Source organism: Acanthochromis polyacanthus, chromosome 4 (assembly GCF_021347895.1).
Source record: "Acanthochromis polyacanthus isolate Apoly-LR-REF ecotype Palm Island chromosome 4, KAUST_Apoly_ChrSc, whole genome shotgun sequence".
Lineage (NCBI taxonomy): Eukaryota > Metazoa > Chordata > Actinopteri > Pomacentridae > Acanthochromis > Acanthochromis polyacanthus.
In genome coordinates, this window is record NC_067116.1 from 18,026,549 (window position 1) to 18,049,400 (window position 22,852).

Below are 22,852 nucleotides of genomic sequence, written 5' to 3' on the forward strand. Positions count from 1 at the left end.
ACCTCAGCCGTATAATTACTGCAGAATCACTTAAGGGCATTCGCCACTGTGCAAAACGTAACTTTAATCCATCAGTGGAGGATTTTCCCCTCCCCTCTGACCTTTCCTGAACGTCTCGTTTAAAGCCCCTGTTTACAGGTTTTGTTGGTCGCCGAAAGAGCGAGTCGAGAATGTCCGACGGCCCGTGAACGCAGCAGCAGTGGAATCCTAATTGGAGTCAGATTTTGAGCGCTAGGAGGGGCTTCAGCAGCTCGTGCTTCCCTAGACAGCGGAGTCATCTTCCTCCAGATGGACGAGTGAGTACAAATGTCAACAGCTGGCTCAAAACGGTAGCTAGTCCAGGAGTTTAGTACTTTTTTCTTACTTTTTTTCCTAACACCGAAGTTATGTTTGACGTGTTCTCTTCAGTTTGAGGTAGGTGGCAAAAAATACCTGAAAAGTTTTGCTGTCGGTCCGGTTGTTTGTGCTACATTTGTAGAAAAAGTCCGTTAGCCGTTAACGGTAGTTTTGTTTTGCTAACTTTAAAACCTCCCTGCTGCGTTTTTGACAAATATCAACAGACTTGAAAAATGTCGCCCCATTTCAATATCAGCCGTCTAGCCAGACAGGGAACATGTGATGGCATGTTCATACTAAACTGACTCATTTACAGCGTCCCACTACATAATTTCCCAAAACACTCGACTCATCTTTCCAAACGACAATGTCATGAAGTGAGCTCAGCTGAGGACAACAAACACGTAAAATACACGAGCTTGTACTTGTAAGACACATATAGTTAGTAATTTATTCTAGGTGCTAAATCTTATTGAACGTACTTTTCAATACTGTGCCTTGATACTGCTTTCACTTCTTGGGGAAACTTACCCAACTAGTTTGGGATGAACAGTAATTACAGAGCAGCCAACAGTTATGGTGTTGAAACTCAGTTTTCCATTTAAATTCGCTGTGACCTTTCTTTCCCATGCAGGGTTGGGTTTTAAGTCTTTAATGATGGTTTCTCTTAAGCTTTCTTCAAAAAGGAAAAATAGCTATCACTTGAGAGAGCATCACTTAATTGGAGAAGGACTGGTTGGGCGTATTCACATTGAAACGGTTATGGTTTAGGACGCCACATTAGGCCTTTTATTATGCGACTCCTACTTAAAACAAGGGCTTCCAGAGGTCAGTTCTTGTGTTTTTATACCTTTTATTTGTCATTTTCCCCACCCAAAGCATATGTTTTGTGCTAAAAACAGTGCAAAAATAAGTCAAGTACCACCATTTCTAATGTAGCAAGGTGGTGGTGAAGAAAAGTCAGCATAATTATGAAAAATACACACCTCTGTATATCCTCATGTAACATTTGTCATTGCAGCTTTAATAGATAGCTGTGATTTTAAGGCTAATGCCTGACAACATTTGACTTATTTAAGTTTCTCAAAGCTTCACATCATGCAGTATTTTAAGTTAATATAATAAATTTGCATTTACACCAAATGAAGCTAACAGGTTTAAGCAAAAATAAAACTAGTATGATTTAGTTGCACTTTCTGTCTAGTTTTGTTTTAAATCAGTCACCAAGTTCCTGTTAATTTGTCCTTTACTGTTTATCAATATGTTGTTGTATGGCGCCACATAATTGACAGTTAAAATGTACTTTGCAAGTGCTACTACAAATATAAGTGCTTGTCTAAGTGTTGTTGATGTCATAGAGCACCATCACTATTTTTTCAGTAAGTTAAAATATTTTAACTTTTTGCTGTGAAGTGAATTGTTGCAGAAATCTGCCAGTATGTTTCAGTAGCATGAGTCAGTTTTAATTCTTTTTACTTTGATTCCTACCACCCAAGTTTCAAACACCACTGAAAAAAATAATGTGGGACATAAAGAATGGTTGTGAGGTAAAGTTACTCTAATGAATATATATATATAAAAAGAGCGAGACTCGGGATTAGGGGGTGGGCAGATTTTACATTGTGGCTGTTTTAGCCTGGCATATGATCTGCCTGTGAGTGGAATTGTACAGATTGTGCAATGTATGAGTACAATATACAGCAACAGAAATGAGTAAGCAGAGCAAAGTGTGCAATTTTGCTTTAACATCAAATGATTCAAACTTGCATCTAGTCACTCTAAGTGCTTTATTTTCAAGCTGAACAGTGGGGTGTACCATAACAGTTTAGCCGTGTTAAAAGTGCAGACCGTACCGCAGAAATTTACTGTAATACATCATATGATATGATATGATATGCAAGTCTTTTTTTTCAGTTTTTGTATATTAACATTTATTTTCTACAACAGTGTCAATCCTCCTCAGCATGGAGGACATCAGTGCTGCACAAATTTCTAGAGAGATGTTTTACTGTTCTTCAGAGATTATGTTTTTCAGGTACTTTGTGTTGGAGGGAGTGTACTGCACAACATATGTTTCCAAAATACTCCAGAGGTGTATTAGATTAAAGTTGGGCGACATACTTGGCTGTTGTTTGCACAGATTTTTATTTACTCTTGTGTGGGTGTGGCAGTGTATCTTAGATTGTTATCATGCTGGAATATTCTTCTTCTGCTGACCTTCTGCAGGCTGGGTGTACTTTGGTTTATTCACAGGTATTCTATGTACTATCTATAAATGTCATCACTTTTTCACTCTTGCATTGCCATATTACCACACTCCTGTCTCTGTGCTTCACTGTCAGGACTATACATTCACTGTGGTAGTCCTGGCGTCTTTCACAACAAACTTGCTGGACCCCGAGTGAGCCAAACAAATTTTGCTCCGTTTGAAGATCCAAAACAGCTCTGTACATGGAATTTGGCTAATTAGAAATCACAGGTTTATTCATGTTGTTTCAGTCATAACATGTTTTCTAACTTGTGAGTCAGTCATCACAAATTTGTTTACTTTTGTTGAACCAAGTTTCTTCTATGGGGACTGCGTTTGATTTGGATTTTTCACGAGACAAAAATGCTGTACTTGTCAACTTAGTGCTACTTAATACAATTATTAAACAGCTGAATTTTGTGTCACTTGTCCAGTCATCCACATTGACTACACAGAAGCACCGCTGGATATGACACTGCTACGGCAACATTTACACACCACACATGTTGGAGGTCTAACTTATAGTGGATCATAAATAGTAGCAAGTGGACCAACAACCTAGAAGAAGTGTTTCAACAAAGTCAACGTGAGGACAGGCTGCAGAGGTTTTTCAGTCGGGCTTTTGCTTTGAATTTTAGTGACAAGCTTTATATCCAGCCACCATTTGCACAACTTACACACGTGGACAAAATTGTTGGTACCCCTCAGTTAAAGAAGGAAAAACCCACAATTCTCACTGAAATCACTTGAAACTCACAAAAGTAACAATAAATAAAAATTAATTGAAAATTAAATAATCAAAATCAGCCATCACTTTTGAATTGTTGATTAACATAATTATTTAAAAAAACAAACTAATGAAATAGGGCTGGACAAAAATGATGGTACCCATAACTTAATATTTTGTTGCACAACCTTTTGAGGCAATCACTGCAATTAAACGATTTCTGTATTTGTCAATGAGCGTTCTGCAGCTGTCAACAGGTATTTTGGCCCACTCCTCATGAGCAAACAGCTCCAGTTGTCTCAGGTTTGATGGGTGTCTTCTCCAAATGGCATGTTTCAGCTCCTTCCACATATGTTCAATGGGATTCAGATCTGGGCTCATAGAAGGCCACTTTAGAATAGTCCAACGCTTTTCTCTCAGCCATTCTTGGGTGTTTTTGGCTGTGTGTTTTGGATCGTTGTCCTGTTGGAAGACCCATGACCTGCGACTGAGACCAAGCTTTCTGACACTAGGCAGCACATTTCTCTCCAGAATGCCTTGATAGTCTTCAGATTTCATCGTACCTTGCACACTTTCAAGACACTCTGTGCCAGATGCAGCAAAGCAGCCCCAAAACATTACTGAGCCTCCTCCATGTTTCACCGTAGGGACAGTGTTCTTTTCTTCGTATGCTTGGTTTTTGAGTCTATGAACATAGAGTTGATGTGCCTTACCAAAAAGCTCCAGTTTGGTCTCATCTGTCCAAAGGACATTCTCCCAGAAGCTTTGTGGCTTGTCAACATGCATTTTTGCAAATTCCAGTCTGGCTTTTTTATGAGTTTTTTTCAGCAGTGGTGTCCTCCTTGGTCGTCTCCCATGAAGTCCACTTTGGCTCAAACAACAACGAATGGTGCGATCTGACACTGATGTACCTTGGCCTTGGAGTTCACCTTTAATTTCTTTGGAGGTTGCTCTGGGCTCTTTGGATACAATTCCAACGATCCGTCTCTTCAATTTGTCATCAATTTTCCTCTTGCGGCCACGTCCAGGGAGGTTGGCTACTGTCCCGTGGGTCTTGAACTTCTGAATAATATGAGCCACTGTTGTCACAGGAACTTCAAGCTGTTTAGAGATGGTCTTATAGCCTTTACCTTTAAGATGTTTGTCTATCATTTTTTTTCGGATGTCCTGGGACAATTCTCTCCTTCGCTTTCTGTTGTCCATGTTCAGTGTGGTACACACCTTTTCACCAAACAGCAGGGTGACTACTTGTCTCCCTTTAAATAGGCAGACTGACTGATTATGAGTTTGGAAACACCTGTGATGTCAATTAAATGACACACCTGAGTTAATCATGTCACTCTGGTCAAATAGTTTTCAATCTTTTATAGAGGTACCATCATTTTTGTCCAGGCCTGTTTCATTAGTTTGTTTTTTTAAATAATTATGTTAATCAACAATTCAAAAGTAATGGCTGTTTTTGATTATTTAATTTTCAATAAATTTTTATTTATTGTTACTTTTGTGAGTTTCAAGTGATTTCAGTGAGAATTGTGGGTTTTTCCTTCTTTAACTGAGGGGTACCAACAATTTTGTCCACGTGTGTATCATGTGGTCATGAGTTGAACTAAAGCTGTGCAGACAACTGAGATTCAGATTGTGATTCTACCCTAAAAGATTTTGGTATGGTCTGGCCAAATTGCCCACGTCTGCTCAGGATGTAAGCGACTTATAACGTGATGTGATTACTGCCATGCAGCAAAAAAGCTTCCCCTTGGCTTTAGGATTTTCATGCACTGCATTGTCTAAAGTGAACAGAGCATGATGCAATGAACAAAAAAATCATGCAGTCAGCTGGAGCTCTTTGGGTGAAAACACTTCAGTCAGTGAATGAGGTCATAGGAAAAATAGAACCATTCAAGCCAACAGGGAGGCAAACAAGTCCAGTAGAGCTCAATGCAATGGTATGTGCAAATGAGATCAAATCTAAAAGCTTGCAGTGGGCACATGATCCCCAAAATGGGAGGTGTGCAGAGTGGATAAAACAGGCTGTTGACTGTCAAGTATCTGTTTTGACATGGTCATGGGAATTTGGTATGAACAACATGGATTCTTCCTCCATTGTTTTAAAGGTACAGGCTGGTGGAGTTTGTGGGATTTTCTTGGCACACAGTCTGCACTGTGTAGCAAGCACTGGTATGAGCTAAATTTGTCAAGTAAGTGTCTGCAAAGTTCTTTCCTATGTATTTACTACGTGTTGTAACTTTCAGAAACAACAAATATCATTGTTGATCTGAACAATGGTTGGAACTGACAGCTTCTATAATATTTATGGCAACACATGCTGCAATTAAAGTATTTAAGTAATTAAGTTCTGAAGCTTTGCTGATGAGTGCATTCTCATCTGCATCCTCTCAAACCTGCTTGATTGTGTTAGTTTTTGCTAATGAATTAGATTTTGCAATCGAAAGCACATGACAGTGAGTGTCAGTGTTTACTCTTCGCTCCTCAGCTCCAGTTTCAAGATAAGAGGTGGGACAGAGATAGTGTGGCAGCTGAATCCATGCGTAGCAGTGTGCGGTCTCTCCTAATGAATTCCACATATGGTTGTGTGTAGATTTGTTATCAGTTAATGTCCAGATTTTTATAAAAGCTGTTTGTTTCACCTTGAGCTTTGTGACTGAGAGGAATCCATAATGTGGTCCATCCTCTGGCTGTGTTCACCCAGGCTTTTGTTAGGACTGCTGGGCTGACTGTCATGTATGGCAGCATTTCTCTGTGGCGTTCACTGGACAAGGAGCAGTTACTACATGTCCGCCAGAGGTAGGCTGTGTGTTTACAGTGTTTAATGGGTAAGGTTTGTATAAATTGCAACATGTCATTAGGTTAGGCTCTTCGAAAGTGTAGTGAGAGAATAAAAAATAAAATGTTTCATCAGATATTTAAAGTTTGTTAAAAAAAGCACCATGTTTTGTTTTATATGGAGGGCTAAAAGCAGGAATTTGGAATGCAGATACGGATAGAGACTGAAAAAATTATTAGATTAGTCCAGTGACAAAAGATTAATTGGTACCAGTTTTGATAAAACTTTGGTAGTCGTGCACAGCAGTTACTTTTGTAGATAAAATTACGTAAAATTGTGGTGGCAGATTCGTAAATGCACTTCTAACTGTTTCTTTTGAGTAACTGAGAAGGCAATCAGCAAGCAGGTTAATTACAATAAAATATCTCTAAAGTGCAGCCCTAATACAGAATTTATTCAATTGTTCTTGCATATCTTATAAGGAAAACATGTGGTAAGATTGTGATTCCAAATGTAAAATGAAATATGGTTGAAAATGTTATCATATATTTAATGCTAATTTAGGAAAATGACCAGGAGCATTTCTGCATTTGTGTTTACTGGTACATTACAGATGTTTGTGTCAGTGTCTGTGTGAGGTTAAACAACAACAGTGTAATTTCTGTCGAAGTATTTCTGGGACAGTAACCTGACACCTTATTAGCTAACTGATGAATGATTCTGAGTGGACTACAGGAGGTCCTTACTAGCCACATTGTAAATATTTCATGGTAGGACTAAAACAACTGTGAGAATATAACCTGAGTCCAGCCTGTGTTGTCATGGTTTATCTGACACTCATCTTCAGTGGATTTATGATTGTTTCCTTTTCTGGTATTGATATTTAAAATTATGTGGTATCTGAGCTGGTAGAACTCTTCCCACTGTCTTGTTAACAATCCCACACACTTATCTTTTACCAATGTGTAATTCATGAGTTTGTAACTATGATATATTTATGGAGAAACCATGTGGGGTAAAGACATGAATTGCATCACCCCATAGTCATTTTGAAGCACAGCATACATGCCTCGTCAAGTCGGTGTATCACTGGCACATTTCTCTCTGAGTGAATTCCATTCTCTGTATTCAGTAACAGGTAACTGACTGCCCTGCAGGTGACTGACGCAACCTGATAATCAGATATTTGTGTGTCTATTTTTAAGTAGGGCTGGGCAATATGGCCAAAAAATAAAATCTTGATTTTTTTTTTTTTTTTTTTTTACTTTTATTGTTTTAATTTATTTTTTTAGTCATCTTGGACGATTACGATTTTAATCGATTTTTGTTGTTTCTTTGCGGTCTGTTTGCTATGGCTAGTGCTAGCCATACCACACTCCCATAGCTGCGAGCACTTTTCCCATTCTTTAGGATTCCTCTGCCGGAGGTGATGAAAGAGGTTAGTTGTGCTGCTACTCTTCGTATTCACAGTACTTTTGCAAACCTTGCACATGACTGTAGTTTACTCAGTGTCAGTCTTGTCAAAGCCGAACCACTTCCATATAATCGATGTAACATGAGGCCCTTTTCTCACGACCAACTCTTCGTCTACTGTTGTGTCCGCCATGACGGGGGTGTGAGTGTTTTGGTGGAAGGAGATGAGAGGCAGAAGCAAACGCCAGTGCACAAGTCGTGAAAGGCAGAAGAAGAATCTGTATTGTTATATATTTAAGCTCGCCCCGATTTTACGATTTGGCAAATTTTCAAATCGTCAGGTTTTAAAAAGGCGAATTAATTCGATTTATTGCCCAGCCCTAATTTTAAGTACTAATGACAATTGCTTTCACAGGAAAGATACAGCAGAAAGAGGTTTGATATTCTTTAATATTCCTTTTCCCACCCACAAACAGCAAGGACAAATTGCTGTAATGTAGCCACCCTAGAAGTAGCTCTGTGCTATCTGTAGTTGTGAAAGTGAAGCCACTTGAAAAATTTAGTTTTTTTTTTTTCCGGTCTAAAACATTTGCTCTACACTACAGTTGGGTTTTTCACAACATTGGCCCTTTCATATAATTCTTGACCTGGCTTTTTGCTCAACTGAGGTGGTAGCTTTACTGTCACATGGCATTTTCCAGTGCTCGCGGACTTTGTGAGGCAACATTTTGTTTCTTCCCCTAGAGGGCATGCCAGTTCAGACATCTTAAATCATTTGGACAAGTGGATTTCTCCGGATTGGCAACTGCTGAGTTACTGGAAGCTTTGGGGAAGGGATTGTGATGGGGTGTGAATTTATTTCTGGCTTTCCTTATCTAATACATCACTATGCTAGCCTTGTGTGATTTACACCAAGAAACCACAATTTTCCAGGAGTTAGTAACACATTTCAGTGAAATGTATATTATCACCCAGATAAAATATTTTTGAGAGGTCAATAGTAGAATGTCTATCTGTCCAGGCTGATGAATGATTGGGTGTTGAGCAAATAGTCTTAAGGTTCACTGGAGCCACTTAAAGTGGCTATAATTACCACTGAGATCTAGCCTAATTGGAAGTGACACACACCATCAGGTGGCTTAGAGATGCAGGTTACCAGTGACTAGGTGACAGAGAAATACAGCAGCTAAACATGGCAACCCAGCCAACTGCTCTCACTTCAATCATTTCTTTTTAGTAACAATCTGGTGTTAATCCCTATTCACCTTAAACAAAAGGTCTGTCGTCCTGGAACCTGACCATTAAGGTCGATGTGCTCGCTGAGAGGATTAAGTCCTTTGTTTTGCTGTTAGCTGAGCACTCTGAGAGAAGGCAGCAGATCCAACGGAGTTTTCCTTTATTCTTATGATATTGGGAGACTGTGTCTGTGTGCGTTATGTGTATTCACATGAAGGAAGAGAAGGCAAAGAGTGTTGTGCTGAAAGGGCTGTGTTTGCTCCAAAGAGTGATTGAGAAGGTTGAGATGTCTGTCGTGTCAAACTGCCTCGAGTGCATCAGAATGGGAAAAGGCAACAGGTATGTGAGCTTGAGCATTTGTATGTGGCTTCGCTTTGACTGATGGAAATTAACTGTGTTCTTAGATATCAGATAACATGTTAAAGTAGACAAACCTCTGACTCTAGTTTTACACCTTGTGTTGGTATACTGAGATGGAAAACCTGTTCAGAAAATCAGAAAAATCAAAAACACATCAGATTTTGAAAGAAGGACCCCGTGTGTCTGGTTGAGATGAAACATTTGCGTCCTTGCCACCAAGGCGTATTTACGTCATCCTCGAATATGGAGATGTGGAAGCTCCTACGTTTAGTAAATGCAACACAAAATTATTACTTTTTTGGATATGTAATTCTGTTAAGTGACATTTGGTCAGTCATTTCGTGAACAAACGTATCACTTCCTGCAGCAAATACAGTATACCATAGTGTTATTTACTGAAAGGGGCAGAGCTTAACCCTAAACATAACCATCAGTTCCTTTAAGTATTAACAGAGTTTACTGGGAGGTCAGGAGACGGACGGGAAGGAAATGCTATGCCTCAGAGCTTTAATACTGGAAAAAAGGGGGCCTCAAAAGTCTTCTTCGAAGGGACTACTGAAGTTGTAAAAACATGATTATTGAAATTAAAATTAATGCTGGCAAATGTTTGTTTTCGTGTGATATGCACTTCACTGTGACTATTGTTGTGTTAGTAGACTTCTTTCTAGGTCTGCTTATAGGAAGTTGTGATTTTTGGTCTAAATGTAGCATCAGTCAGTAACAATAAAATGCACTGTGCTTGTGACATTTTATTTTAACATTTGAACTGTGTTCTTCAAATGAAGTAAATGGAGATCCTTATTTCAGGCCTGTACATCTGAATCCCTTGCACCCATGCATGACTGGATTTGTTTTACAATCTTATGATGTAATTCCTGTGGATTCACTCACCTTTTTTTCTTTTCTTTTTATGTTACTGGCTGTATAAAGCCTGCGAAACGAGATGATAGAGGTTGTAAATTGGGAGTCTTGGCCACAGACACATCTGAGTTTACTTTGTGTTCATGGTTAAATGTAAGGTACATATTTTCATTCCAGGGTAATTGTGGCGTTTGTAGGGCTTAGTATGCTTGACAGACAGGATATGCTCTGTCCTATTTTGGATTTATAGTTCTTGGGTCCGGTTTCACAGAGACTGGACTTTTCTGTTTGCCGTTTGATTCTCTGTGTTTTGTATAAGAAGAAGGAATCTCTACACTGAGCCTTAAGAGGAGCTAATATAAGTGACCTGTGTTGCAGGTGATATGGTTTAATCTGAAACACAAACGACACCCCTGTAGCACATTTGCCGGTCCGTTTGCTGAACCTGAGTCGAGTACTTGTTAAAAATCTAATTTCAGGGCATTTCTGAATTATCTAAATAGTTTACAATTGTGCTGAAATAATTGATCAATTAAATTATATGGCAGTTGACAAAGGTTTAAAATATTATGATTTAGTCTTTTAAGTAATTTAACAAGTTATAGTGACATCTTCTGGTATTTCTTTCAGAGGTTCCAGCTTTTCAAAAGTGAGGATTTGTTGCTCTTCATGCTTATGATCGAAACGCCTTAGATTTTTTTTCTATGCGTAACAGTTAAGTGGTTTTCAAAATAGCCAACAAAGTAATAATAAACTTAAAAAAAATACTTTCTGGACTCAATTTGAAAATTTTTGACTAACCTCAATGTTTCATAGGTTTTTTTTTTTTTTTTTTTTGATGAGGTTCACTAACCCTTCTTGACATGACTGTACTCAGTCTTGATGTGGCTCCGTATGAGTAACTCAGAACTTCCTTTCATCTATGTCTGCAAATTATGGCAATGAGGAAGAGAAATGACGGAGAAATGAATCTGTAACTTTGGAATTTTAGCTTAGAATACAAAGTTACTGAAGCTTTTTGAATGCTCCACTCTGCAGTTGTGTATGCTACTGTTCATAGAGCAAGAACATATCATTGGAGAGTTTCTAGAAAAAGAGTTGTGGCTTTTACTTTTGACTAACTTTTTTTTGACATTGCATACTGATGTGGTATCTAAGGTGTTGTGGTTCAAATACTGTATCTGTGTGCAACTGGCTTTTCCTCTGAGTGTACTAATGTGAAGTTGAGGTACTATTCAGCTCATTTAATCCTGTGTCTTGACTCCTTTCATTTAATTTATCGCTGTAGACACCTGAGGATTTTAGAAGTTGTTAAAATATGTTGATGTAGTCACAATATTTGATTGTGGCTGTGTGTTTGAAGCTCTCAGCAAAGCTACAGTGAGGTAAATTGGGAATCTTCCTGTTATAGTGAGGTATTTCAACATCACCACCGAGATCACTGTCACTCCTAATATCGTTCCCATTTGTCTGCAGGATGGAGGCATCATGTTTGGACCTGGCTCTGGAAGGTGAGCGGCTCTGTAAGGCTGGTGATTACCGCGCAGGTGTGTCCTTCTTTGAATCTGCCATCCAGGTTGGAACGGAGGACCTCCAAATCCTCAGCGCCATCTACAGTCAGCTGGGAAATGCCTACTTTCACCTTCAAGACTATAATAAAGCCCTGGAGTACCATCGGCATGACCTCACACTCACCAGGTAAATCTTTCCACGGCCTTAATACTTTGTTCCACAACCATTTCCTCTTTTTTAAGCCTTTCAATTGATTGTCCAACAGTGAAAAATTCAGTGTTTTTCCTGCTGGTGGGATTTTTAACCAGGGCGAGCCATTATGTGCATAAGTATGGTTGAGGGCTGAAACTTTTTTAATCATTATTTCTCCCTCCATGATTAAACTGCTAAACTAGACTTCAGCGTATTACTGCTCGCAGCTGTAAATTACTTTCTTGCCTCTTGTGTTTTCACACATTTTCCAACCTAATTATTTCCTAATGGTTTTTTTTTTTTCTCCATTGAAATCCCAGAACGATTGGAGATGAAGTTGGTGAGGCGAAAGCCAGTGGTAACCTTGGGAATACATTAAAGCTTTTAGGGCGATATGAAGAAGCTGTGGTTTGTTGCCAAAGACATTTGGATATAACAAGAGCCATATATGATAAGGTGGGTCATATTTTACATGATGTTTTACTATTATAACAAGAGTTACTTGAATATAAGTGAAAGATTCCATCATTTGTTTTTTGGCAAACTGAGAGTAAATTATTCTTAACTGTTGTGTCAATATAAAGTCAAGTCTGTGTCTAAAATGACTATTTACTTTTATTAGAATAAATGGATTCAAATTTATTCTCAACCATACCACAGAACATGCTCTGGGGCCACAGATCGGTTTCTGTGATGACTGCATAGGATTGGTGTACCAACATCTAGAATAGTTTGCCAGTCTGCATGCGAACAAGAAAGTCTGGTGTCAGTGTATTTTAAGTATATAATTACAGCACTGGTCACTCTGGTTTCCGTCTGTGAAAATCTGGTGTGCGTGCTGTAGGTTGGGCAGGCTCGAGCGCTGTATAATTTCGGAAACGTTTACCACGCCAAGGGCAAGAGCCTCTGCTGGACTGGAGCAGAGCCAGGAGAGTTTCCAGAGGAGGCCAGGATAGCCCTGAGGAAAGCTGCACAATACTATGAGTGAGTTAGTGTCATAGTTTACAAAAAACATTGTGTTTAATTTTGTTGTTGAAACCCTGAAAAAATAAACTGGTGATGAGAAAGTCCTAAACCTAAGCTGAGGAGTCACTGGTTCCCTAGGATGACCTCAAATTATCCTTGAGTGAGGTACTGAACTCCCACATGGCTGTAACCTGCATCCCAGTGCTACGTATATGAAATGCGAGGTGATTGGGTGCTGTTTAAGGTTTGTGAGTAATAATTGCTGTACTTCAGCTGCCTTAGACTTTGCATTTTAGCAGAGGTTCAAGTCAGTTGTTTACAAGGTTGTTTATTTGTGATTGAACTTTGTAGTAAACTGACATTTCCCAACTTCCATTGACATGTTGCCATGGTAATATAGTACAGTGTATAAAACACTGAGTGTGAAAGTTTGACCTTGACTTTAGAAAAGAACGATTTGAAAACATAATCCTAACCTAATGTCCAAAAAGTTCCTTTTTGTGGAGTTTTTAGCAGATGCTAAGTTGCAGTGGAGTTGATCATTATGTACCTACTGTAAGAATAATATTCTGGTCATATTGCAAACCATAATCCATTCTGTTGGACATCAGGTGCCTCCTTGAGCGTTCTCTTGCCGTACATTGACACATTACTGATTTTGGTCCAGTGTTTGCAAGTAGCTGACTCAAGCTGATAACACTGTCTTACTGTTATACGATGGCAACGGTGGCATCACAATTACCACTGAGTAAACATTTACCACTGCATATGTCCAGAAAGTTAGGTCAGTAGATAAGATTATTTAGTCAAAGTATACATATATATATACATACACACTATGCAGCCTGGTTAAATCCTCACATTGAACAAAAGATAAAAATTTGTCTTTGTTGTGAGAGTTCACTCAGTCATCATGAAATTCTGGAAGCAGATTAATCCATCTGTTTTGTTTAGGTTTTTTTGTAGGATAATGTGCATATGTAAAATTTTTTTTTTTTTTTTTTTTTTTTTTTACAAAGAGCAAACCTGTGCCTGGTGAAGGAGTCAGGTGATCGGGCAGCTCAGGGTCGTACCTACGGGAATCTTGGTAACACTTACTATCTGCTGGGTGACTTTGAAACCGCAGTAGCTGCGCATGAAAAGGTAGGTAGCAAACTACTCATAACGCAACCAAAAATGTGCCAAGTGCAGCTAAATGTTTTCATTGTTTGCACCCATGCACTTGACATTTATCAGGTTTGTCTGTGTGGGTTATTTTTATTTCCCACTCGCAGAGCAGGTAAGTGCTGATCATCTGCTCTGCGAGTTGCTGCTTCTGATTCCTCTGCTGCTCTGGGCGATGTGAGCTCTCACTGGCTGATCCTTTAAACTGCGCTATTCTATCCAGTGCTTTGACTCACAGGTGTTTCTACAGTTTTAGGATAGCACTTGTAAGATTGGGTCTCGCAGATTGGTGTTCTGTTTTTTTTGCCTTATTAGAGAAAATAGTGACTGAAAGTCTGTCTTTTGGTTGTTTTAATATGTTTATGCACTTTATAGGTGTTATTACATGTTACATGGTAGTAATTGTGTTTACTTTATTTGGCTAAGTTGCAGTGCTCTGTCTGTTTCATGCTATCACACCGTATTATCCCAGCTCGTTTGAAATTATGTTGTAAACATTGTTGATGCTGATAGCACGTCTGAGCAAAATCGTGTGGGGCTTCAGGTCACTTTTGGTTTGGGGAGGGTCAGCAGATTGATTCATTTTGGAGGATAGATCAGTAGCCCCCAGTAATTACAAATGCACTGTCAACCAGTGAGTAATAAACCCGCCACTAGTCCCTGCTGCAACTCCACACCCACTGTCCATGCACATTGTCAGCCCTTTTGTACTCTTCTCCTGTGGGAGAGGAGCTGCAGCAGGCAGTTACATGGTAATCATTTGTCACTGTCAGAATCAACACAGATCACCTCCAAGAGATCAGAGTGTAATGGCATCCTCTTTCTAACAAAACAATACAGAAGGCTGCTGTTTACACTTACTAATGTGGTAAATGATCATTTCCCCCAACTTATAGCACATTTAGCCAAAATTAGTTTCTGCAAAGTGCTATACTGTGTAGGTAGTGACTATACCACCTGATGGTGCCAAAAGGCATGATGAAAAAATTTGGGTGCAAAAGTAGTCACACCAATGAAAGCAATGTGAAAGAACATGTGTCATTTGTCACCTCCTGAGAATGAAAATTAGATTCCCTGTCCTCACAATGTTTTGTGTTAATCCTGACTTTAGTGACAGTAATGTACACACTTCTGTTTTTCCTATTTGGCAGCGACTTCTCATTGCTAAGGAGTTTGGTGATAAGTCTGCTGAGCGGAGGGCCCACTGCAACCTTGGCAATGCAAACATATTCCTCAGCCAGTTTGACGCGGCGGCTGGTCATTACAAGTGAGTAAATATGAGGCTTGGGGGCCTTTCTCACCTCTTTTCTGGTATCGACCATCGTAATAATCTCTTGGACACAAAACAAATGGGCTTAAGTGGCTTTTTTTTTTTAACCACAGTTTTATCGTAGACACTCAATGCTTCATCTTGTTTGTATGTTAAAAGACACAAGAATACGAGGGAAACATTTAATTATCATCTATGAGTATTCAACCATAAATCGGTGAGAGAAACAAAATTAGATTAAACTTAAAGTATTGAACCACACCAGCAGAGGAATTTCTTTTGGCAACATTACTTTAAGCCAATTTAGCAATTCCTAGCAATATACAACAGCTAAAAATGGCTTATAGCACTCTATAATGTTGGAAGCAAATGTTTGTCACGTGTCAATACATTAATATAGCGATGTATGAAAACTAATTCAAATTAATACATCCTTAAAATGTCTTCACAGTTGTAAATGACTACGTTATACTGTTTATAAATGTTAAATAAAAGTGACCTGTTACTCTCTTGGTTATTTATAGAACACAGACAGAAAGTTCTGAATACAATAAAGCCACAGATATGCATAACACTGTACAAAGATACAGTTTTTTTTAGCGTACGAGAGCAGTAAGTAAATTAATTCAGTCTTTAATCCATGATTTGAGCATTTTCTTGTTGCAGAAAACAGAAAGAAAGGACCAGATAACTATCATTCGCCTGCACCCACCCAAGACATTCTTTGACCTTCTTCCTTCCCTTCTCTTTTGCCCCCAGGAGGACTCTGCAGCTGGCCAGGCTTTTGAAGGACAGAGCTGTGGAGGCTCAGGCCTGCTACAGTCTAGGAAACACCTACACACTACTGCAAGACTATGAGAGAGCCATTGATTATCACCTCAAACATCTGGTCATTGCTCAGGACCTCCACGACCGGTATACCATTAAGGCCATTTGTTGTCAGCTTTCCTGCCAAACGGTCTCTGAAGTATAATGAGCACATGCAGTTTGAATGTGGGTGGCCTCTGAACAAGTCATTTGCCAAAATTAAGTGGTGTTACTACCTACACCCGTCAGACACTGAGCAGACCCAGTCACAAGGAGGCAGCATTTTCAAGACTTCATGCCAGGATATATATCACAAGCTAGTAGATAGTGTTGTCTATGGAAAATAACAGCAATAGCAAAGATGTGCAAAATCACAAGTGGGTTTAGAAAAACCTTTTTTTTATTAGCATAAAAATGGGCCAACTCAATCATTATGAAGTGGACTGCAGAGATAACTATTTGCTAACATGAATACATTTTGCAAAAAGGTCAGTGGATGTATGCTGCTCCTCTGCTATACTGTAACAAGGTAATGCTTAATCCACAGTATGGGAGTGCCACTCTACTTTTGCAGTCTTCAGAATAAGTATGTAAAAGCTAATAAATAAGAAGTACAGAGAGTGAGCTCTGAATCCTCTCTAACTTATTTATATTTACTCATACAAATAATCTTTTTGTAAGTAGAAGTCACGGCATTCCTACATGTAATATGAGAGGTATTTCTAGATATGAGAGTGGTTTTAGGGCTATGGTAAACCCAGCTGCTGTTGTGAAATAGGCTTAGGTTCAGATGGTGGGATTAAGGGCCACCCATATTTGCATAATCTCAGTTGAAGTTGCTCAGCCGGTTTCCCTTTTGTGTTTCACCGCAGAGTTGGTGAAGGAAGAGCATACTGGAGTCTAGGAAATGCCCACACTGCCCTGGGGAATCATGAGCAAGCAATGTATTTCGCTGAAAAACATCTGGAAATTGCCAAAGAGGTGACTTTTTACACTTTACCTCCTCAGTCAGTCGATCAAGGCAGTAGCTTTCATCAGACCACACCGCCATCTAGTGGCTGTATGAGGAACACCAGGGAATAATTCCATTGCTTGTTTGTATGCATAAGTCCACTGTTTGTACGTTACACTGCTGATTTTAAAGTTTATTTCTTTTTATTTCTTTGGAGTCATGTACTTACATTAACTTGAATTTTTGTCAACGGTGTAGACTGGAGATAAAAGTGGCGAGGTGACAGCCAGGATGAATCTGTCAGACCTGCGGCTGGTTGTAGGCCTGAAATCCAACCCCAACATCCATCACAACATCTTCCGCAACACCAATACTAATAGCTCTGCTCTACAAATAAGCTACCAGGGTTACCCCAGCCCACCAGGTAAATCTGCATTCTTTAGAATAATTAGCTATTTCATGACACAGACAAATCCATTTTTACATTTCCCAATCTGAGCAATTACATATTTAGCAGTGTGTTTGCCAGAGCACAGTTAACCCTCTACTCTCACAGTTTTACTCCAAATATAACTCCTCTCTACTCTGTGGAAACACAACCTGCAGTTCGGCTGAAAATTAACCACATTTTGTCCACCTATCCTCGGATGAGCTGAGTCAGTAATGGCTTCACTGCTATGCCAAGGAGCACAGAATTTTTTATTTTTTTACTTGGTCTGTTTAGAACAAACTGTTTATTTTTCTCAATTTTTTAAATTAGATGTGTGAGATAAGTGATTGTGATGAAAAATTATGATTATAAGCTTAGTTTTGTTTATTTTTCTGAACAGAAAGGGACATCATGAAGGAGTAGCTGAAGGAATGCAAAGTTGAAAATCACATAATTATGTTTTTCCAGTTTCTGGCTCTGATAAATGGTGTGGTGGCATTTTGTTTGTTTTTTTTCACCATTGCTTTCAAACCCATCTGCAGGTTTCAGGGTACATGGTGTTAAATTATCTCTATGCCTTTTATGCAGACAAGTGCTGAGTAGATCAAGAAATTTATTTTTCAGCCCCAATAAAGGTCTCACTTATGTTGTAAGTTTGGCTAAACCATTGCTGTCCAGTAGTGAAAGTGCTGTAGAAATACTAGATAATACGATTAAAATATGTTCACATTGTTGAACTTTGTATTTTTCTCTCAGTGGTCAAGTCTCCATCATGGAGAGGAGGTACTGCAGAGAACCTGGAGCCCAAGAGTCCAAGTCCGGACAAAAATCAAAGTGGAGACTCTCCGGCACATCCAGTATGTAAAAACAACTGAGAATAGGAAGTATACAGTTTTGTTTTTAGTCTTGAATGAATTGTGGAAGTTGTTTGAGTCACAGCTTGATTTCAAAACCTGCTGAACAAGTAAAATGTTTCCACTCTTTGGTTTCACATACACAAGGATAAAATTAGATCAATTTATATTTGACAAAAAAAATCTGGCTTGTAACATACCAAATTGTAAGTGCTATTAATAAAAATTAAATGTATTATTTTCTGTTTCTCATTTCATTGATAATTTATGAGGCAAGATGATAGATGCATATTAAATGGCAGGGACAGATTTGCTGATTTCGTTTTATTTTTCGATTCAGTGACTCGAGAAACGTGTTGGCCCACGTAAGCAGAAATGTTCACGTACATTTAGTGTTTACATGATAACTGATGAAGATACATTTCTCTCTACAACAAGAACCTGTTCATCCAAGCTATGGTAGGTGTAGCATTAGAGCTCCAACATAGGTCTGTCAGTGATGTGTAAACTTGTACAATCTGTATGCACAGGACTGGGAGGAGGACGTATTTCCTGGGTCTTCAAAAAACAACACCATCAAGGCCTCCACAAAGCTGTTCCTCTTCCACCGACTAAAAAGCAAGAAGCAGAAGAACAACAAATCGCCTCCTAAAGAGCAGCATGAAAACTGCACCGAGCACACAGCTCCTGAACTTGACACACCAGTGTCTCCTAAGGTATTTCTCAGTTATAGTAGCTGACAGCAACACATAACCTCCTCAGAACATCCCTTTAATCTTCTTTAGGTTTACGGGTAATGATGATTCACCCCAAAGGTTAAAATTGAAACCTTTATTCAGACTAACAGCCTGTGAGCAGACGTGATATCGTGTGGCAATATAGAACCTTTTCTGACTCATGTGTTACACAACAATGTAAACGACATTTACAAGTACGTATAGAAAGCTTTCATTTCAAAGTAAAGTCAATTTGTACAAACTGAAAAGCATTTTGATCCATTTTGACTTATAAAATCTACAGTGGTGTCTCAAGCCTTTTATCGTCTCTTTGCTTATACACAGCAGCTGTGACTTAAACTTAGCATAAATTTATTTAACTTACATATATGCACGGTTCTAGCAATGTACAATGTGTACATTTTATACTGAGAAAAAGAAAATAAACCTGATGAAATAAAAATGATTGAAAAGAATAAAAACTTGACAAGAACAATAAATGTGTTATTCACAAGAACAAACCAATGGCTTTAAGTAACTCTGGAGCAAAATCCAGTTTTTCCTTTTAAAATGGTAAGTTTTTATTGTAAAATACAAATATAATTTTAAGTCTTCACTACAGACAACAGCTGTGACAGATGTTCTGCATAAAAATGGCTATCACAATATACTAGAAATTATTTATTAGCCAGCTGAGAATTAGCTTATTGTTTTAGCTCTAAATAGAAAATTACCTCTATGGTAAGAGAGTGTTTGTTTTCATGAAGTGCTTCCAACTACGCTGATGATCTGAAGGTTTTTTTTCTAATGTTATTAAGCCTGTCTGTTTTGCTCACTGCAGGCGGGATCACGGGACACTATCGGGGAGGACGGCTTTTTCGACCTCCTCTCTCGTTTCCAGGGCAACAGAATGGACGACCAAAGGTGTACACTTGATGGCCAGAGCCATCTCCCTGCCCACCCCTCTCCCTCCTCCACCCTACCTGTATCTGAAGCCAAATGTGAGTCGGCCCTGTGTTTTTGCTGCTGTTCACACCATATATCATGTAACCTTTCTGACTTGTTTTCATGGTTGAATTCAAGTGAAATCATGGAAGGTAATTTGACTAAATGGAGGGCTCTTATTTAGCTACATGTTTTTTTCAAATCATTGGTGAAAAGCCAATAACTCATCTTTTTGTGAATCCGTTGGAATCACCCGTTTCTAGTAGAGAGAAGCCCTGGCCGTATATGGTGTGAATACATATCCATAAATTCACCCTTTACATGGTAAATGTTGTGAATCCTCTGTGTTGTCAGATGGCCTAAAGTGACACTCCACTGAAATTACTTATAGTTTCACTCTTTAATGAGTACAATTTAGAGGCCTTTGTAATTTGCTGCCAACAGACACAAATCCAAACAGCTTTCATACTCCAAGAAGGAAGGCCTTTTGTTTGAGCCAACTATCAAGTCTATTTAGCTAGAATATTTGATTCTTCAAAGATAGTTTTTAGGTGGAGTGTTGCTTTATGTTTCGTAGAATTGAACTAGGATCATAATGTGTCCTTTTCCTGTATTTACCATCAACAAAATCAAAGTAAAATGTTGGTAGGAGTAAATGACATGCCTCACTGTGACCTGCACAAGCATAATCCATTGTCCTCAATTTACTCATGAAAATAATCTGCTTCTAGCCATTTCGGAGCACGAAACACCATTGCAGGATCCTGGTCATTTCCTGGAGCTGCTGGCCAGCTCCCAGGCCCGTCGTCTAGACGACCAACGAGTAAACCTGAGCCATTTTCCTGGCTTACGGCTCAGCGCCTCCAACCTGCCTCGTACACTCTCCACCTCCAGCATAGATCAAGTCCCATCACAAGGTGATAAAATATGAGGCATGGGCCATTTTTATCACACAACCTGCAGTATCAACACTCACATGTTGACAAATGCTTGTTTTTCTTTCCAGCGCCCATCTCCAGTACAGATACACCTCACACACCCTCCCTGTACGGTCGCCTCGAGGCCAGCACTGAGCAGCCAGAGGGAGACGATGTCTTCTTTGACATGCTAGTGAAGTGTCAGGTGAGAAAAAGACATCCAGAACGGTCCATGCTGCCCCAGACATCATGAGAATACAGACCTATGTCCATAACTGACAGTATTTTCCACATTACAGATAACCCTTGAGTTCTGTAATGTTTTATTTTATAGCCCCAGAATATCTGTCTCTTGGACATAACAAATGTTTTTAATTATGGGAAAAACAATTCCTTTGACTAACTGATCATTTAAACCCAATTAAATAATTATTTATACTGATTGTTTGCACCTCCATGGACAGATTTTTGTATACTGTTATCCCAGCTTTGTGCTGATTAACACAGTCTCCAGGTCAAACCAGCAATTATGTTTTTTTTTGTTTTTTTAAATTGAAAGTGCACCAACAGAACAAGTCTCCTTGAATAAACACCACAAGTCAGTCCTTTCCAGGGAGTAACTGGAATTATTTGGAAAGTACAGACCTGTAAAATCAATCCCTGAACACATTCTTTTCCACTTCATTTTTAAGTCAGATACTTTCATGGCAACTCACCACCTCATCTAAAGCTTTTTGTCTTTTGTTTTCTTTGTTCACTGTGTGAATGCAAGTGTGCACTTAATCAAAAAAATTTTTTTGTCATGGCTTTATTTGAACCACGCAGGTTACTTTTGACAGTTCTGACAGGGTTTTACTCTACCAGAATAATAAATCCAGGTGTCTCAAATATAGTATACAAAGTATACTTATTGAAGTGTTACACAACTCTAGTCTCTTCAGTTAGTCTTGACATACGTTTGTAAAAAGAAAGATGCTAAGGTTCTAACAAAAATAGATGTGTTTCTAGTGGCTTTAAAGGAATATCTTTGCTTGAACTGACAGTTATCTATAAAACACCAGAAAAATGGTGAAAAGCCTCATCGCACTTTTTACTATAATTAATTAGTGTTTGTTTTGAGAACGGACTTCTAATTGTTCCGTGTCCACTGTGTTTTAGGGCTCCAGACTGAACGACCAGCGGTGTGCCGCTCCACCATCTACAACTAAAGGACCAACTGTACCAGATGAGGATTTCTTCAGTCTCATTCTACATTCTCAGTCCAACAGAATGGAGGAGCAGCGGGTTCCACCTCCCCCTGGTGTCACACAGTCCAAACCAGACTGACTTCCAAGCGTGATTTGTCATTTTATCTCAGGATGTCAAATGAAGTAAACAAGCTTCTTTTTTTTTTTTTAATCAACATCTTGTTTTTTTTAACCCACAATACTCTTTTTGGATTTTCCTGACAACTGTTTTGCTGCCAGACTGCCATGAGTTGAAGGGACACTAGAAGGAGTGAAAAAATACAAAACTGACCTGGGAAAGTTTAGGATTAAGATTTAAGAACTTATTTTTATATAGCAACCAGTGTTTTCAGGTAGTCATCTTTTTTGTGGGGGCTAAAGCAGTTGACTGCTTTTATCAGGGACCTCCAGTGTACTAGTGACGTCGGCCCAGTCTGGAGGCTTGCATCAAGTAGCTCGCACAAGCTGAGCTGCGGTGGTTCATGTTGGACTAAGAGTACTGTAAATAGAGGCTTTTTTTTAATGATAAATGAGAGATATTCTATGAACCCAGGGTTCTGCAATTAAGAAAACTGGAACAGATTGTGGCCCATTTTGCTCATTTCCAGCTTCATGTTGGTTTGAATCGATGTCAGACCTCTCCAGCAGCAAGTCATCATAGGGTCAGAAGGAAAAACTCCTCTGGGAAATAAAGGCCACATCCACGGCGACACTGGTGACTAGTGGAGCATTTATAATATCTGCTTCCAGATATTGCTTTTAAAGACTGTCAGTTTTACTGTGTTACAGTTGTATGGGTTCTTCTATTAACAAAAAGTGAAATGGGATTTTCAGCTAGTATTTAAAAAAAAAATGTCATAGCTTTTTTACTGATGCCTTCTCCTGGCAATGGAGAAATAAAATCTCATTTAATGTACATTTCAGCTTATTTATTGAAC

At 38.9% G+C, this 22,852-nt stretch overlaps 1 protein-coding gene across 1 annotated transcript; it reads left to right on the forward strand.

The window, feature by feature from the left end:
• The first annotated feature begins 278 nt into the window (after window positions 1-278).
• On the forward strand, window positions 279-22,830 carry LOC110961762 (G-protein-signaling modulator 2-like). Its single transcript, XM_022209487.2, has 15 exons — window positions 279-414; window positions 11,440-11,661; window positions 11,988-12,123; window positions 12,512-12,651; window positions 13,653-13,776; window positions 14,949-15,064; window positions 15,827-15,982; window positions 16,747-16,855; window positions 17,085-17,250; window positions 18,013-18,113; window positions 18,641-18,826; window positions 19,668-19,827; window positions 20,503-20,688; window positions 20,778-20,893; window positions 21,847-22,830. Exons 2-15 carry the CDS (start codon window positions 11,441-11,443, stop codon window positions 22,012-22,014), a joined length of 2,085 nt encoding a protein of 694 aa, XP_022065179.2. The 5' UTR covers window positions 279-414; window position 11,440; the 3' UTR covers window positions 22,015-22,830.
• The last annotated feature ends 22 nt before the right edge of the window (window positions 22,831-22,852 follow it).